Below are 18,716 nucleotides of genomic sequence, written 5' to 3'. Positions count from 1 at the left end.
GTGACTTAGAAGAGTAACCTAGTAAATAGTCCATCAGACCAGAATTAGGCCAGCTGCATATTACTGGAATAGCTCAAGGAAAATGCCCTTGTCTGTTCTATCCTCTTTTCTGGGTACATGTTTTCACTCAGTTAAGAAAAGTCAGTGGAATTGCATTTAGAAGTGTTGTCACTTCACAGTCTGTCACAGGGCTTTTGCCAGCTCCCTTCAAAAGGAGTTGGTGCCTAGAACTATGCCAGCTGGTTGATATGATCATCCCATCACTTTACTAGAAAATCTAAATATACAGCAGTACGAGCTGAAATATGTCTGCTGTCCTGTTTTGCAACTATTCTGCATTTGAATGAAGAACTACTTTCGCATTAAAGCGGTACTGAAGCTCTCTCTATCTTTCTGTTCTATAGGTTGTCATTTTGTATTTTGAGCCAAGTGTATTTCGCTGTGTTCTCCTAAGATGGGTTCGTCTTCTGGGCTTTGCTACAGTTTATGGAACTGTGACGCTCAAGCTGCACAGGTATTTCACATATTATTAATTTCCATCTCTGTGGGAGTATGTGCAATCTGTGTGGGTACTTAGATGGAAGAGCTGCAAATATTATCATAAGCAAGCGCTGGTTCTGATTTTTAAAACCACTGTATATTTCTCCCCACTATTCCTGCTCTAATTATATGCTACTAATCGCAGTAGAAAACTGTGAATGCAGACAGGATTTGATGGACAATACATACATCAACTGTAAAAAAAGAAAAAAAAAATTGCAAGAACCTCTTTTCACAGAAGGTGAATGTATTTTCCTTGAATATAGGAAAATATGGAAGTATTCACAGAATTTTCAAAAGCGTTCAACAATTTCCCTGCAAAGTGTTCATAGAGAGATGCTTTCTGAGTGTCTAGATACAGCAATGGTGGGTAAAAAAATATGCTATAGCTTATATACCTACAATGTTTTCTTATGGCTCATAAGTCAAGGGCTGCTTTCTTCAGGCCATCACAGCAGACAGGCTACACACTCACAAGCATCAGTGCCTGCCAGCAAAAATGAGTGGGAAATTCTGGGTTCCGTGGGACTGGCAGTGCATTCACATGCACTTCAGGGATTAGGATTCAGAGACCCAAGTTCAAATCCCTCTTCTACAGACCCCTTAAAAATTGAAGGCTTTTCTGGGTATGCTGGGTAAAATCCTAATGCTTCTTCCTCTTTAAACTTTAGTGGAAAACGTTACTGACACATTCTGTGTTTTTATTGAAGCAAAGAGTTGTGCAGTATGTGTATATTGGTACTGGGACATCTTGGATGAAACGATCTTGCTCATCTTTTTATCTCAGTTTCATTAATGTGTTGGCATATTAGACAGAGGGGGTTTGATATTATGCTCGTAAACTGAATGAGGACTGAGAGTATCTTATGTTTCATGTTGCATTATTGACTTGTCACATTTTAGGTGGAAAACCCATTTCTGATTGAAATAGAGCTGCTTCTTTCAGCTCCCTTTTATTTGTGTCCCTTGTTACAAGTTTACACTTTGGCTGGTACACTCTGACTGTATAATGCTATGTCTGGCCACATCTTTGCATTGAAATTCATCCAGAAAATCCCACACCCTCATGGTATTTTCTGAGATGAACAATTTCTGATGCAAAAAGAATAACAACTAGAGCACTATAGAAAACATACAGCAGAACTGGTGAATTTGCTTAGGTGGTTTGTTATCTGTAGCTCATATATAGAGAGAAACAGCCTAAGACTATGGAAGTCTCACGTTGTCATTGCAGTTCTGCTACCCTAACAGGTTGTTTATGTGATTTTACATGATGTGAAGAAGCAATATCCTGAGAGGGTAGTTATCTTCCGTTTATATTAAGTGAGGACAGACTGCAAAATTGGGCAGAAAATCTTAAACTTCTGCTTCGCTCATTCAGCTGTTTGCTGTTACTTGGCACCTGTGCTGACAGGGTCAGCAAACAGGACAAAGATTGAATAAGAAACTTAGAATGAACTACATCCTCATCCTTGATCAGCACAAAACAGTGAAGGCTAGCAGCAGACTGGACTATATCAACGGGACAGCAGCCAGAAGGTTGAGGGAAGTCATTATTCTCCTTTAATTGGCACAACTTAGACCATATCTGCAATACTGTGTCCAGTTTTGGACTCTCTCAAGACGTAAGTAAACTTGAGGGAATTCTGTGAAAGGCCATCAAGATGATCAGGTCTTGGAGCACTTGCCCTGCGAGGAGAGGTTGAGGGAACAGGGCTGGAGATGAGATGGCATTGAAGGGACCTAACAACAGCTATCTGACACCTACAAAGAGGTTACTGAGAAGATGGAGCCATAATCTTTACAGCAATGTATACTGGGAGAACAAAAGGCAATGACAAATTGAAATGGGAGATTTTAACCTTATACAATATAAATTGGCATCAGGGTCAATATTATACAAGTAAAGCATTTTCGCTATCAGGGTAATTAAACAGTGGAACTGGTTGCACATGAGGTTATGAATTTCCGTATTTGGAGGTTTTTGAGACCCAGCTGAATAAAGCTCTGAGCAACCTGGTCTGGATTGAGTGTTAAGCCTGCTTTGAGCACTGGATGACCATCTGAGGTAATTCCAACCTGAATAATTCTGTATTTCTATGTGAAACATGAAGAGAAATAATAATTAAAAAAACCCTTACTTTGTGTATTAATCCAAAATTACTTTCTTTAGGAGTCTTTCTGTGTTTTCCACACAGATTTCCTGACCATTCATTTCCTACATTTGTGATATTGTGATCTTTTTTTGGTACTGAGTATTTCAGTCAGTGTGCCTTGCAAAAGACTGAGTCAAATTAGATACATGTTTTATTATATACATTTGCAGCAGTTATGCTAATTAAGAATAATATGATGCTTGTAGAAATTTGGTGGAAGTTTTTGGAAGATCTAATTTAATCCTTTCATTGCAGGGCTGAAGAATGGCTTTCTGTAGGCACCACAAATACTCATGACAAGCTCTGCTTCCTCCTGCAGGTAGCCAGTGTCTAGCCTGGAGGAAGAACTGATTGCTAACAAGGAACTTGTGATTTTCTAAGTTTAATGGGAAAACCAATATTGTGTAAAAGCAGCTATTAATGATAACCAGAATGTCTAAAGTTGTATTTCTCAACAAATGAGGTGCTTTGAGTAGCACTGGAGCATGAAGGTTATCTAAAGCCAGCTAGGATGCACTGGAAACACGTGTTTTCTTTGTGGCTTTTTTTCCTGTAGTTCCCCACTTCCTGAGGAGGTCTTTGAGGTTTCATTAGGGTCAGGCATCAAGGAGAAATCAAAAAAGTAGCCAAAAGCAGATGCTTAAGGAAGAGTAAAAGAACAGGGAAGTCATGTACTGATTCATTCTTTGAACACCCGTCACAGTCAATTTCTACAGTGCCTCTTCTTAAATTGCCTCTCTCTTATTCACTGTGCATTTTTAAAATAATGAGCTGATGTTTATGGGGGTGGGAGGATGGAGGTAAGGAAATGAGCTTAATTTAAGAAATCTAGCTGTAGAGCAGTGAATATAAAACTCAGTACTTTCCTCAACAGTGAATTCTTCAAAATAAGTCTCTCAAGAGATAATGATGTTTCAAATTTAATCTTTTGTGTTTAAAAAGCTGCAGATGTTGCATCTTTCAGTATATTTATTTGATTGAAGGCTCTTTGTGTCCTTTTTCAAGCCCTGCATTTTATGAACAGGTTATGTCATTATTTTTAATATTTCGTGAACTTCTACCATCTTGTTGTCAGGATTAATACAAAATTCTTAATTCTGGATTAATGCATAACAATGGAAGAAAGCTATAGGTGTGCTCATACAGACATATGTGTGTGTTTGTATGTGTATGTCTATATAGGATAGCTTACAGGCATTTTAGGAGAATGAAACCCAGGAATGAGATCTCCAGTTTGTGGGAGCCTCCATTTCTTATATTACTAAGAGAAAAATAAGACAGCAGGGAAGTGAGTGAAGTGGTATGGAGAAGGTAATGTTCCAGGTGTGGAAAACGTTTCAGTGACTTAGAATGGCTTTTTTGTAAGTAGTGATGATGGGATGGGAGTGTTAATGGGGGACAAGACGATGTTAACCTTCTGAGGCAATTCTGCCCTTTGTCTAAATGCTGTGCTAAGATTACATTGCTGTGCCTTGCCACCTGGTACAGTCAGAGCAAGTAGTGGCTCTTCCTACAGATCTTTGTAAGTGATAGTAAAGAGGAGAAGAGCAGTGTGGGTACTGTGCAGTGCAGCATGTCACATATTGTGGTTCAGTATCTTATAGAAGAAGAGACTCGTGCTTGCAGAGAAACCAAAGAATTCAGTTTGCTGACACTAGGGAGGGGGTATGCATTCACTGTGAGAACTGGAAAGAGGAGGACATGGCGTAACCTCCTCTTGCTCCTCTTGTAGCTAATGGAGGGAAAGAACATACAGTTGATCCCATCTAGAAGTGGCTGGTAGGAACGTGGTGCAGAAAGGTACATCAGGTGCCACGGCAGCTGGAGCTTGTACAGCTGGGTGTTCCCTAGGCCAATATTCACAGTTCAGAGTGCCAGTAGAACATACTTCCATAGTGCCAATATGTCACTGTCCAATATTTCCATGAAAAGAGGCACTGTTGGTGAAGCACCATGGAGAGAAATTTTGTCTTGGAGTACTGGTGACTGTATAACCTCATCTTAGGTGGGCAAGAAAAGGGAGATGAGTATCGGCTGTAGTGGTAAGCTACCCTTTATTTTCAAAATGAGTCAAGCACTCATGGTCATTTTGGTAGAACTCTCTAGAAAAGTGGGAGATTTAATTTCTGACAAATTATTTGCTTTTTTCTCATGGAAGGCAAGTGTGAAGTGGCTTCAGGTAGATTCATACACTGTTGGATTTTGCCACTGGATGTGGTCTGCAGTCATTGTTATCCCACATGAAACAAAAGGGGTAAAAATTGTTTTGGAGACATATGTTGCTGTTGCAGAAATGCCGTGTCCTGAGCTCTGGTCTGATACTGCCTTGCGGAGTTGTTTTTACTGCTTTAACTTGGCTGATAGGAATAGGTCTGTTTGCAAGGCAGGAAAAGGGGTGGTTTAGTCAAGCTGTAGAGCTGGTTACACCACAGGGGTTTACTATAACCATTCTGTTTGTCTTTCTCTTCCTTGCAAGTAGCATATTTTAGCACCTGAGAAGTCTGATCTTTGTTATATTTATGCAACTCTGTTCATTTTGTAAATCCAGTTCCCGTGATCTTATGGTAAATGCTCGAGGGTAGCTATTTCTATTTATTATAGTCCCATGAAATAAATCAGCATCAGCTGCAAGAAAGCAAAGTGACCTGTCACTGGGAACTCCCCTCTAAAGACCAACCATCCTCAGACAAACTTGCTGTGAACACTGTAGGTGTATGTTATAGGACAGATTCCATGGTTCTTTGTGCTGAAACTTGCTATAAATCTCCCCCAGGCCCTGGAAGGAGAATTCAGCTGCCTCTCTGTAAGGGATTTGTGGAACTGTCCACAAATGAATGATTTTCCATTTTCTCCTTCTGATTTTGATTTGACCTCAAGACTCATAAACGTCAAAGTGCTCCTCTCTTGGGTGAGATAGTTTTTTTGTAGTAATCCCATTTGAATTAGAACAGATATCAACTCATGTTAGTTTTGTGCAGTTACATAACAAAGGTGTAATCCCAGGTTTCCTTATTAACTTTAATTCCTGATAATGCAAAGCTCCGTGACACCGTTGTTTCTGTATCGTCCGTGCAGCCTCATGGAAGGAGGTTTGATGTGCAGTTCCCCTGGTCTCTGAGAGCATTGTCTTAACCAGGAGAAGGGAAGGGGTATGATGTCAGACATGAAGCTGCCATCAGTTGTTCCCACAGAGAAGCAGTAAGTGCTATGTCTGGCACACAAGTCTGTGCAGATCCCTGGAGAGAGAGATGAAGATGTGAAGACATTTTTCTGGAGAAGGGAGAGACACCTGGTCTGAAGGCTTGGCTGAACAGTTGCCTGAGCACTACTTGTTATCGTTCCAGCTTCGGGAAGAAGGGCAGCTGGACTTTTGAAAATAAACATCCTGCTCTGAGAAGATACTTGTTTTATACTGCCAGTTTCTCTTTTACAAGGAAAATTTACTCAAAGCTTGCAAAATTGGCCAGTGCTTGGCAGAAGGATTCGCAGCCATATACATCCGTATACAGCCGTGGGCTGCTGGAGTTCCACATCTCTTTGATGCTCGTGCAGCCATAGCTCCCTGTTCTGCCTCTTCTCTTTAACTTGTCTTCATGCAAGAGCTCCATGATGCTGCTTTGAATATCAGAGCCAGCAGCAGTGCGGAAGCTGTAAGGATTAAAAAAGAGCCTTCCTGTGTTACTGTCACCTCACTATCAGCTTCATTTTCTTGTAGCGGTGGCTCAGAGGAGAGGGAGGTACCTGGTTTTGACTGAAAGAGAGACATGGGGAAAAAAAAAGGCATCAGGTACTTTTTGTATTTATTATGAACTTAATTTAATTAAGAACAAGTATATCTTCTGTAAGAGCAAGGCGTCCCTGTCCCCTTCCACTTGTTTTTTCCACAAGTAGCACATTTACCCATCTTTGTTTAAACAAGAAGTAAAGCAGTATGTGGAAAATATACATGGATTCTTAGGTCATTTGCGTTATTTGAAGCTCACATCACTGATGCTTCTTTTTTATGAAAAGAGGTAGTTCAAAGATAGGAGCGAAGAGGAGGTTGTACGCACTAAGTCCTACAAAGCTTTGTGAAAAATGGTGTCGAGGTGGAAGACAGACCTTATGAGTGTTCCCGCAGAGCAAAGGCTGAAGCCCACAGCATCAACAGGTCCTTCTCTGCCTGCCGTGCCCTGGGCGGGCACCAGCTGCAGCTGCTCCAGGGCTGTGCCTTCTGCCTGGCTGCTGGAGGGAACGGCAGAGAAACGGGGGCTTCTCGGGCTGGGGGAGAGTGAAAGGCTGAGAGAGGCAGTTTAGGGAGGAAGGGAGTTGGACTTGCTGCAAAACTGTGTGCACATGCAGTAGGAGTTCGTAAGCAGAAGTTTCGCTAATTAGGCTGGTCATGGAAAAATCTGTTTTCTTGTTAGCATGTCTTAACCTAATTCATTCATTTCCTGAGTATGATTAATTTTTTTTGCATGCTGCAAACCCTTGCTAGTTTGTTTATTTTTATAAGCCTTAGACAACAACTTCGAGGGTTTAGTAAATTCCATATAGCATTCCTGCATGATGCATATTCAAGATGAAATTCTCATTTTGGTAGTTCTTCTAGATTAAATAACAGAGCCACATTCTGGTTTATTGGGGCTTTTTCCTAATAAAATCTGCATTATTAAAATCCTCTTTAGCTCTTTTGTATCCCTGCCATTCTCAAGCAATAACTAGCCTTAACTAGACAGCATAATGGTTCTGTTTCGTATTTCTGAATAAAATATCTACTTTCATATGTATAAACTAATAAAATGTAGCACAACTGTTATAGAGACACTCAGTGCAGAATTAATCTTGATGGAGCAAAGTGTAGAAGTGGGACTAATAAACATTATCTTTAAGCAAAAAAATCAGCTGCATATAAAGTACGCAAGATTATTAGAGCACTTTGATCCTGAAAATATTCTCATCCATATTCCTATTAATATTTAATTTATATTAAAATATTGTAGATACAGCTGTACAGTTCCAGGGGCTGCTTTTTTTAATCACCTTCATAGCACATGCACTCTGCTTTATCATAGTAGACCCAGTTAGGCTAGGAAAGTTCAAAGAGAAGATAAAGAAAGTATCTGGTGTTTTAATATTAAATTTTATTGCTATCATGATTAGGAAAAAAGCAAACAGTGGGTTGGAAGGCCCTCTGCAATGATCCACAGGTATCACAAGACCTTTCAAATGTCTTTTGATGACATGCAAGAGCACCGTGGTAGATAATGGGAGAAAGGACTGGTTTTACACTTCAGATTACATGATAGCAGAAGGACTTCAGAGGAGGAGCTGGAAGGTATCCTCTCAGAAACCTTATCCAAGTCCAGGACCCCCTCAGGTGGCACAGCTTTAGGCTGTGGTTCAGTATAGCAGCCTCTTCCTTCCAGGTGGGCATGCTTCTGCGCCTGCATTTGTGATACCAGTAATGTAGCTCTACAGGCTGTTTTTTTTCTCATTCCATAGGAAGGACAGAATTGGTCGGTGGAATAAGGTATCTGCTGCCTAGCTGTCTGCTGGGTGGGATTATGGCATGAAAGAGAAGCCAGGCATTGCACTGCAATACATGAGTTATAGGCTATTTGTGGAGGAGTGTGAAGAGGGAGTTAAGTACGTGACTCACGCTCCACGCACAGAGACTGATCACAGAGAAGTGGAAGCAGAGATTTGCAGATCACATACGCTGATTGTCAGTGAAAAATCATGACTGGAGGGGAGGCTTCTGGTGGGCTCCTCTGAATGATCAGGAGTAAGCCTGATACTATTTAGTGTTTTCAGTTGCAGTGAAGAACCAAGCACAAAATGATTACTCATAAAATTTGTGGCTAACACAAAGCTTGGTAAAATGTTAAATTTTGTTTCAGAAAGGACAGAAATAAAAAGTAATATTTATTGCTTGGAAACTTGGGCTTAGTCAAAGAAATACGTTTGAATACAGCCAAAAAGCAAATCGTAGTTAGGGACTAGTTAAAGACACAAAATTGAAGAGAACAGGAGTTTTAAAGGTTATCAGTAGAAAATTGATTTTGCAGCAGGAGGTGACATCTTTGAGACTAAATCAAATGCATTATGTCCTGTCCCTGAGATGCATTTTTAAAGGAGGTGTGCAATAGATGGTTGTGGTTCAGAAAGTATTTGAGGGCCGGGAAAAGTGCTTGATACTGCAAAACCTAATCTGTTTTTTTAGATCAGCAGGAAGACTGAGGGATGACTTCTTGTGTGGTGTATAGGCAAGCAAGGAGAGAAAAAGTAGTCACAAAATACTCTTTAATCTATTGGACTGAGGTTTAATACGATCTGGTAGCTGGAAGCCAAAGCCAGAGAAATTCAAATGAGCAATCTGGCACAGATTCTTCTCAGAAGGGTGCTTTGCTATTGAAAAATCTAACAAGAGAAATGAGTAATTTTTTGTGCTGCTTTCAGATCAAGACTGAATATCTTGGAAGGTTTTCTATAGTTAAATAGTACTACAAATTACAGGAATTTGTACAGAAAAATGTAATGGTCTGTGTTATGCAACTGATCAAGCTATATAATTTAGTTGTTAGTCCTATATTTGGCCTTTATTTTACGAACATGCAATAGAAATGATAGCATTCGTGTTAGCATGGGTCTATTGAGAAATTAAGCATATTTATAAACTGAAAGGACATACTTATAGTTGTACTGTTCAATGGGACACACCAGCTGCTTTGAAGTTAGTCCTTATCACTTACTCTAATGCAGATATGTAGTAGTGGGAAAACTGGTGCCTGGATCAATTATTCTCAGATACTAGTTGCTCTTTTCTGTATTATTGTGAAGGCCAAAAATTGCCATTGTGTTCTTGAAAAAACTGAGTCTTTATCTGACCAGTGGTAACCAGCCACTGGTGACATAAATTTCTGCGTTGCCATGCGGAAACGTACATGGGGGTAAAGCTTGTCAGCATTGTACCAGTCTGCACAGTGGTCAGGATAATTCGCCACATGCTTTTCTGAAAGATGTCCAGGGTGCTCTTAGAATTTTAAATGCAATATATAGATTCATGATCTGAACTGGAAAGGTCAAGACAACTCTACCTTGGCTGCTTGCAGTTCAGGAATACATAGACAGTAGGTCCTGAAGAAAGCTTCATTATTTATTAATTCAGTTGCAAGTATCAAGCTATTCCTTTTAGAGCTAATCTGTAATATTTTCAATTAAAAATGACTGAAAAAATTGTATTAAAAATTAAAACTCTTTTGCTGTTGCAGAGTATTACAGTACAGTGCACTGGCATGTTTTACATGCAGCCAAGTTTTGGATTTTCTTGACTTGAGTCCTGCCTCTTTCATGGACACAATGTGCACAATGTGAGCCTCTGACCATAATTGCAGTTAGTTGTATGCTCAAACTGGAGCCTCTGTTTCTGGGCAAATATAGAAATACTGTTGGTTAGTATCAGTGTAAAATTCTTAGTGCATATTTCTAATGTGTGAATTAGGTTAACTAGCAGCGCTGAGTTACCCAAAGGCCTCGAGTCTCTTCCCAGCCGTCGTCTCCGTTGTGCTCTGGCAGTTAATAGCAGCACAGTTGTTCTGGTGGAGCCGCGTTCTGCACTTGGCCCCTGCAACAGCAGCGTCTGTTATTTTTCCACAGTCTTCTTGAGCAAAACAATGTCTCTCCCCCTTGCTGGGACTTCAGAGTGATGCCACTTGTTCCTCCTGGGTGTGCGGAGGGAAGGTCACAACTTTGCGTGAGCGCAGGGCTGCTGATGGTGAAGCCCTTGGCGTTGGCAGCCTCTGCCTCAAGCATCAGCTTGCACAGAGTTGTTGGGAAGTGACAGCCGCTCTTGCGACCATAGATCTTCCGAAGCTTTTTGTTTCTCCTTGCCTATCTGTTTATATGCCCATTAGGCCCCTCTGACTCTGGCATCAGTTTTCACCAGTGCAGATGTTCTTGTTTTCAGCTGTCTCTTCTCCAAAATAAGCAACTGGGGATTCATTGGTACTGCCTTGTTTCTGTATGTGGACCAGGGCCTCCCTCTGATGTGTTTTTCAGCATTACTCTGACATCGTTTTCTACTGTTCGGTTGTGAATAATGTGAACTGGCATTACCTGTCTGAAATCATACTTCAGTTCAAACTACATAAATTAATGGTCTCCTATCAAAAGCTCATGTCAGAAGGCACCATAGCAGTTTCACTAAGGCTACTAAGAAGAGAGCTGATATGTATAAGGACAGAATTGTTTGGTACTATTGCCTGACTGATATAAGGCTAAAAATCTATGAACTGTTTTTTCCAGATGCTACAAATTTGTGCCCACATTTTTGCAGATCTTTGTTCTTCTGCTTGACTTGTCTTTCTAGTTTTGGCATCTGTGACGGCTTTTAGAACTTTCTTCCTGCCACTGTTCATGTTTTTTTTTATAAGGTTCTGTATTGAACTTTATATTTGATACTATTTTTTATTAAATCATATATTTTCTAACTCTCCTGTGGTTTCCTTCAGTCCCTAAATGGCCATCATATATTCCTTCTGACATATTTCTCTAGTACCTCAGAAATCACTCTGTTGTTGGCTTTGAACAAAACTCCATATAGTGCTGAAAGCCTTGAAACTTATAAAAGGGCTGGAATTACCCTGTCCCAGCCATCCCTTAGTAACAGCCTTAATTACTTTATGCAGGATCTTTCCTCAGCAATAAGTCTGCCTTCTGTCTTAGACTGGACAGGCTTTTTTTCTCTTTTAAATCAGATTAACATAATCCAGCTCTGGACTTTGCTCCTCTGCACTTTTTCAAATGCTTTGGAGAATGTGGCTGCAATGACCAAATCGTTTCCAAGTTTATATTCAATTTGAAAATCATACTTTGCTAGTTGAGAAAATAGCCTGTGTATCACTCTGGGAACCTTGTAGGTGGTGACTGTCAAACTCTTTTTAGAAGTAGCATTTGATGGCTTCTGGTGAGTATCAGCTAACATTGGCCTCTGATGAATAAAAACGTATTACACCCATGAAAAAGAGACATTGACCGTTTTACAGTTTGAATGTATTAAAACATAGGGTTTTGCAAGGACATATATTACGTAATGTTGAGTTTTGTCTGTGGCTCAGTCTCTTGTAAGGGAATTTTGCCAGTGTCCCTCCACAGAAATATTGGCTGGTGCTCAGTTCAATTCCTTTGCTTCCCACCATGACCCCTCAGGGCTAGAAGCCCCATGAACAGGCTCATACTGTTCGTCACATTCTTTACTGGGATTTGCACTCACATCTGCTGTACAGCTGCACCATCAGGATCACTAGTATGGGCAAGAGACTAGACACAAAATCCTTGTTGAACATTCTATGTGTTTTCATATTGTTTTCTCATTTGAGAGGAGACATGGTGGTGATGGCTGCCATCCATTTATACTCTGCTTTGAATTCGTTCCTGTGCTTGCAGTTTCTCTCATGTGACATTCTGGTATTCATTTATCTTTGCCCAGAACCCATAGTTCCATCAGAGATACTTAGAGCCTCAGACAACTGGTCTACAGTTCTTCCTGTACCAAACTGACACTTAAATAGATTAACAGTCTTTGTACTAACAAACTGCTTTTGTGGTTTTGACTGAAAATTTGCACATGCCCAAGAAGACCTATCTCTGACCCAGAGGAGACAGTGGGCTTGTGCATGGATTGAGGCATGATGCAGGAGTACTAAACAAGTGCTAACACTTGATTTTTCTCTTACAAGGTGCATTGTTATGCAAATACCTGAAAGCAGTAGAGCCTTGCAACAGCGTGCCAAACGTGTGCAGAGAAACAAACGCTAAACAAATGTCTGAGGTGTGCACCTTGCTAACACAGTCATATTGCTTCCAATCCCAATACTGGCGTGCTTTGTACTAATAGAGCATCTCTGTGCCATGTCCCACAGTGTCTCCCAAAGATGAGAGTATTGCGTAATTGCCTTTTGCCTAGTCCATGTTCTCCAGGATTTTCCTGGTTAGGATATCCAAATGTTTCTTTCACATTCTCATTTATATTGCAGCCTTACGGGGCAGGGTTGTGCCTCTAGCTAGTCTTCATTTCCATTTTGGAGATCCAGAACTACCTTCTCCCTTACACATTTGTCAGACCAGCAAGGGACTCTCGCTCCACTTAAGCTGTCACCGTGTAGTAAGCAGCATAAATCACTGAAGTCATAAAGCTGTAGGTCATTCGGACTCTTAGGAGGCTGCTGTGTTCTGCCAGGATGTTCCTCAGTTGCCTGGTTCCCTGCCTCTCCAAAGAAAGGTACTGCTGAGTGAGTCCAAGAGTGAAACACGCTTTTATCCTCTTAATTCATACACGTTTTTGTTGGTAAAACTATAAACTGAGTATTTTCCAATTATTGATTTATTCATATGTATATTTAGCTTGTCAGCTTTACTGGATATTGCTCACCACTTAACTCCCAAACAACACTTATTTTTCATTAATTGTGCATGTACTTTGAGTGCTAGGCATTGTTTCAGGTCCTCTTCTGGCTTGTCTGCCTTGCACTGCCTTGTGGTTAATGGTACGGTACTTTGTTCATCACTGCTCTGGAGCCAGCAGCGTTGCTGGTTTCCCCCTGCACAGGGTGTGAGTGCCTTGCTGGAATGGGCAGATTTGTGCCAGTCTTCAGCATTTCTTCAAACACCGGGCATGGCACTAGACAAGATGTAGAATCATAGAATCATAGAAGGCTTTGGGTTGGAAGGGACTTCAAAGATCAGCTAGTTTGAACGCCCATGCCATGGGCAGGGACACCCTCCACTACACCAGGTTGCCCAAAGCCTCATCCAACCTGGCCTTGAACACTTCCAGGGATGGGGCAGCCACAACTCCTCTGGACAACCTGTTCCACTGCCTCACCACCCTCTGAGTGAAAAACTTCTTCCTTAGATCTAATCGAAATCTCCCTTCTTTCAGTTTAAATCCATTGCCCCTTGTCTTATCACTATATACCCTTGTAAAAAGTCCCTCTCCAGCTTTCCTGTAGGCCCCTTTTAAGTACTGGAAGGCTGCAATAAGATCACCTCAGAGCCTTCTCTTCTTCAGGCTGAACAGCCCCAACTCTCTCAGCCTGTCTGCATAAGAGAGGTGCTCCAGCCCTCAGATTATCTTCGTGGCCCTCCTCTGGACCTCCTCCGGTAGCTCCATGTCCTTCTTGTGTTGGGGACTCCAGAGCTGAATGCAGTATTCCAGATGGGGTCTCACGAGAGCAGAGCAGAGGGGCAGAATCACGTCCCTTGACCTGCTGGCCACACTTCTTTTGATGCAGCCCAAGATATGGTTGACTTTTTGGGCTGCAAGTGCACCCTGCCATTCTTCAAACACCAGGCATGATGTCTGAAGAACATAGATAAATGTCTTGTCTAGTGCCAGCAGATGCAATACAATTTTTATTGTAGATTCCTCCATGTGCCTTTTTGTCCTACAAATCTTGTGATCTTAAGTTCTGTTTGGATAATTGGTATTTGCTAGACAAATGCTAGTGGCTTTTTAAAGGGCTACTTCTGGAATTCCAGTAATTCCCTTCTGAATTTTTTCAATCAGGTATCAGCCACAACCAGGTCTTACTCAGCTACTCCACCTCAAATGACAAGACCAATTCTTCACCGTAGATGCATTACAAACTCTCTCATTCCCACCTTCTTTTGGGTGTCTGTTTAAAATACCACTTTTATGAAGAAAGTCCTGTAGTTTCAAATTTCAGTGTAGCAGTTTCGTAGCTGAGTGTCACTGTCTCTAGCTGCTGCTCCCTCCTCAGTGCTCCTGGTTGCATGTGCAGCTTGCCTGATTTTGAAGGGTTTGCCAGTTCCAACTCCAGGCACTATGAAACACCTAAACTGCTTATGGACCTGAGAAAGATAGGTTGACCATAGAAAACTAGGAGTTTTCTGTATTCTGTTTACTTTCCTTCTGCAGTGTTCAGAAATCATGTAGAGCCAAAGTCTGCTTTATCCAGTGGGCACAATCCAGTCAGCATTGCACGACAGGAGGGGCATAGCTGAAGAATCTATAAACCAAGTCTGTGAACTTTATAATTGTTTTCTGCACCTTGCTCCTAAGGCGTAGTGATTGTATTAAAACCACTGGCAGATATCATCCTACAAACCCAACCATTACTTCTTACTCCAAATCCCAAAAGTGTTTCCGGAGTTGGCTCCTCAGCTTCTGGAATGAACACGCAACTGTCAGGAATAGCAAAATTGAGTAACATGAAAGATACTGAAAATCACAATTATGGAGACAAGTTTTCTAGCTATCTTCTCAGAAGGCAATGAGCTTTTAAGCTGAGCTGTTTCCTAGGTTGTTGCAGCCTGGATGCAGCCCTAGCAGGCTGGGCTGTATGAAGAGCTGGCAGTTCTGGAAAATTTCAGGTCTGTCATCATGCCAGCTGCATTAGCATGCAAAGTCAGTATCATCAATGTCATTTGCAAGACCTGTCAGATAGAATACAGAAACAAATGATGTATCTCAAGACTATTTTCAGTAAAAACAAACCGTGTCTTCTGTTCCCTTTTGTCTCTATGTTCAGTTAGACTGGGCTATGTTTTATTTTCCTCCTCATGGTATATGAAGCACCACATTTAAGTTGCTTACTATATTCAAGAGTCCAGATCTGTTTCTTGTGTGATTAGCTCGTGTTGCATGGATGTCACCAAGTCTGAATTTGGGTCAACATCTGACTATTACTAAGAAAAGAGTCTTATTAATTGCTTCTTTTTTCCCTTTTTGTTTCTTTGGGTTAGTTGATTGTGAAGCAAGGTCACTGCCACTGCATTTCTTAACACTATTTGATGTCTCTCTGATTGGGATATTTCTGTTTAAACAACTACTTAAAAAAAAAAAAAAAAATCGTGGCTAACAACACTTTTCTAATGTATATATGACCTCAGAGTGGAGTTGGGACACTTCCTCCTTACTTCATCTTTGTAGATTTTATGGACCTCTGAGCTTATTGCATTTTCCTCTCATTCTGTTGAGTCCATTCTGTTGTCAGTTGGGTCTCATTGCTGTATGTGGGTAGATTGCCTGGATCTGCATCTTTTACTTCTTTCACAGCTGATTTCAGTGAGAATCTCTGAGCAATAAACCTTTCCTCTTTCTTCCTCAAAATTGTGGAATTTAAATTAGCTCTCCTATGTGCTTGCTTAATGCTCTTTCAGCATGGCAGAATAATTTTAATTCATTTTATCTTTGAATAGACACATTATTCTTGTTTTTCTAGATTGGCTTAGAACCCCTGGCAACTAAACCTTTGACCATAATTTAAACTGTCATTTTTTTCGTTATTATATGGTGAACACACAAAGCAATACTTTTCAGAATTCAGCTTGTCAGATGATGATATTTCTTCCTGTGCATATGAGAGGAAACACAGAAGAAGAGAGTTAGTGTTTGTTGCAGTTGACTTTTTAACTTGAATATTTTATTGCAGCATGACAAACGAATAGAATGTTTCATTTATTTATTGAAGTTGTATGTTACATTGATATATATAACTTTGCAGGAGAGTGTGATATTGCATTACCCTCTTCATTAGAATGGGTGACAGTGTTGTCTAGTAATAAATTTGGGAAATAAAAGTGAAAAGGTGTACTTTAGTGGGCCCCTGAGAGCAGAATTTGTGATATTTTGTGGAATATTCAGTCAAAGCTCTGAAGAAGTTCATAGAACAAGTTATACAAAAGAGCTTCTAATGCTAATACACCTCTAAAGCATATTAAATCTGAAGATTTAAGGTCTGAATAAAAAGCTCGTTGCAGAAAGAATACTGAGAAAATATTAGTGACTTCTGAGTTTCTTCCATTTATCTATATATATGTATACTGACTACACAAAGATACAGAATCACAGAAGATGCAAGGAAGGAGGTTGGGAAGGACCTGTGGAGATGATGTAGTCCAACTGACCTGCTCAGAGCAGGCTCAGCCAGAGCAGGATGCTCAGAACCATGTACAGTCAGGTTCCGAATTTCCAAGTACAGAGATCCACAACATCTCTTGGCAACCTATTCTAGTATCTGACCATATTCAAGAAAAAAAGTTTTTTCTTATGTTTAAATGGAATTTCCTGGATTTCCATTTGTGCCCATTGCCTCTCATCTCGTCACAGGCACCACTGAGAAGAGTCTGGCTCCATCTTCTTTAGCCCCTCTGGTCAGATCTTTATATACATTGATAAGGTCCCTGCATCATTCAGCAGTGGGCCAGCATTTTCCCTAGGCTTTTTTTTTGGCTACTGTTACACCTGTAGAAGCCTTTCTTGTTGCCAGTTGAATCTGCCCTCACCAGATTGGACTCCAGGTGGGTTTTGACTTCCCTAAATCCATTGCTATATGCTCAGACAGTGTCTCTGTATCCCTCTTGGGTCACTTGGGTCCTCCTTCCAATTCTTGTACACTTTGGGTTTACGTCGGAGTTTTGTCAGAAGCTGCTTGTTCATAGAATCATAGAATCATAGAATGGTTAGGGCTGGAAGGGACCTTCAAAGGTCATCTAGTCCAACCCCCCTGCAAGGAACAGGGATATCTCCAACTAGATCAGGTTGCTCAGGGCCTTGTCCAACCTGGCCTTGAACGTCTCCAGGGATGGAGCATCCACCACCTCTCTGGGCAACCTGTTCCAGTGTTCTACCACTCTCATAGTAAAAAATTTTTTCCTAATATCCAACCTGAACCTACCTCCCTCTATTTTAAAACCATTACCCCTTGTCCTATCATAACTGGCCCTCCTGAACAGCCTCTCCCCATCTTTCCTGTAGGCCCCCTTGAGGTACTGGAAGACCGCTATAAGGTCACCCCGGAGCCTCCTCTTCTCCAGGCTGAACAGCCCCAACTCTTTCAGCCTGTCCTCATAGGAAAGGTGCTCCAGCCCTCTTATCATCTTCGTGGCCCTCCTCTGGACCCTCTCCAACTGGTCCATGTCCTTCTTATGTTGGGGGCTCCAGAACTGGACGCAGTACTCCAAGTGAGGTCTCACAAGGGCAGAGTAGAGGGGGAGAATCACCTCCCTCGACCTGCTGGCCACACTCCTCTTGATGCAGCCCGGGACGCGGTTGGCCTTCTGGGCCGCAAGAGCACATTGCCGGCTCATATTGAGCTTCTCGTCCACCAGTACTCCCAAGTCCTCCTCAGGGCTGCTCTCGATCCAATCACCACCCAGTCTGTATTTATGCCTGGGATTGCCACGACCCAGATGTAGGACCTTGCATTTGGCCTGGTTAAACTTCATGAGGTTGGTACGGGCCCACCTCTCCAGCCTGTCAAGGTCCCTCTGGATGGCATCCCTCCCTTCCAGCGTGTCAACGGCACCACACAGCTTGGTGTCATCGGCGAACTTGCTGAGGGTGCACTCCATGCCACTGTCCACGTCACCGACAAAGATGTTGAAGAGGGTCGGGCCCAACACGGACCCCTGAGGGACGCCACTCGTGACCGGTCTCCACTTGGACATTGAGCCGTTGACCACTACTCTCTGAGTGCGGCCATTGAGCCAATTCCTTATCCACCGAGTGGTCCATCCATCAAACTCATGACTCTCTAATTTAGAGAGAAGAATGTCGTGCGGGACAGTGTCAAAAGCTTTGCACAAGTCCAGGTAGATGACATCCATTGGTCGACCCTTGTCCACCGATGCTGTCACCCCATCGTAAAAGGCCACCAAGTTGGTCAGGCACGATCTGCCTTTGGTGAAGCCATGTTGGCTGTCACCCACCACCTCCTTGCTCTCCAGGTGCCTTAGCATGGTTCCCAGGAGAATCTGCTCCATGACCTTGCCAGGCACAGAGGTGAGGCTGACCGGTCTGTAGTTGCCCGGGTCCTCCTTGTTCCCCTTTTTAAAAATGGGGGTTATGTTCCCTCTCTTCCAGTCATCGGGGACCTCGCCAGACCGCCACGACTTCTCGAATACAATAGCCAGTGGCTTGGCAACTTCATCCGCCAGTTCCTTCAGGACCCGCGGATGGATCTCATCAGGTCCCATGGACTTGTGCATCTTCAAGTTCCTCAGATGTTCTCGAAC

At 41.9% G+C, this 18,716-nt stretch overlaps 1 protein-coding gene across 1 annotated transcript in view; it reads left to right on the top strand.

Moving 5' to 3' along the window:
- Window positions 1-18,716, top strand: part of GPR158 (G protein-coupled receptor 158) — a 211,874-nt gene that overhangs the window by 156,333 nt on the left and 36,825 nt on the right. The window contains exon 6 of the mRNA XM_086614818.1: window positions 405-514. Coding sequence (XP_086470944.1) covers window positions 405-514 — 110 coding nt within the window. The remainder of the gene's footprint in view (window positions 1-404; window positions 515-18,716) is intronic.

The sequence above is a fragment of the Tauraco erythrolophus genome, chromosome 7, assembly GCF_009769465.1.
Source record: "Tauraco erythrolophus isolate bTauEry1 chromosome 7, bTauEry1.pri, whole genome shotgun sequence".
Taxonomy (NCBI): Eukaryota; Metazoa; Chordata; class Aves; order Musophagiformes; family Musophagidae; genus Tauraco; species Tauraco erythrolophus.
This window is presented reverse-complemented; position numbering and strand designations above follow the sequence as displayed.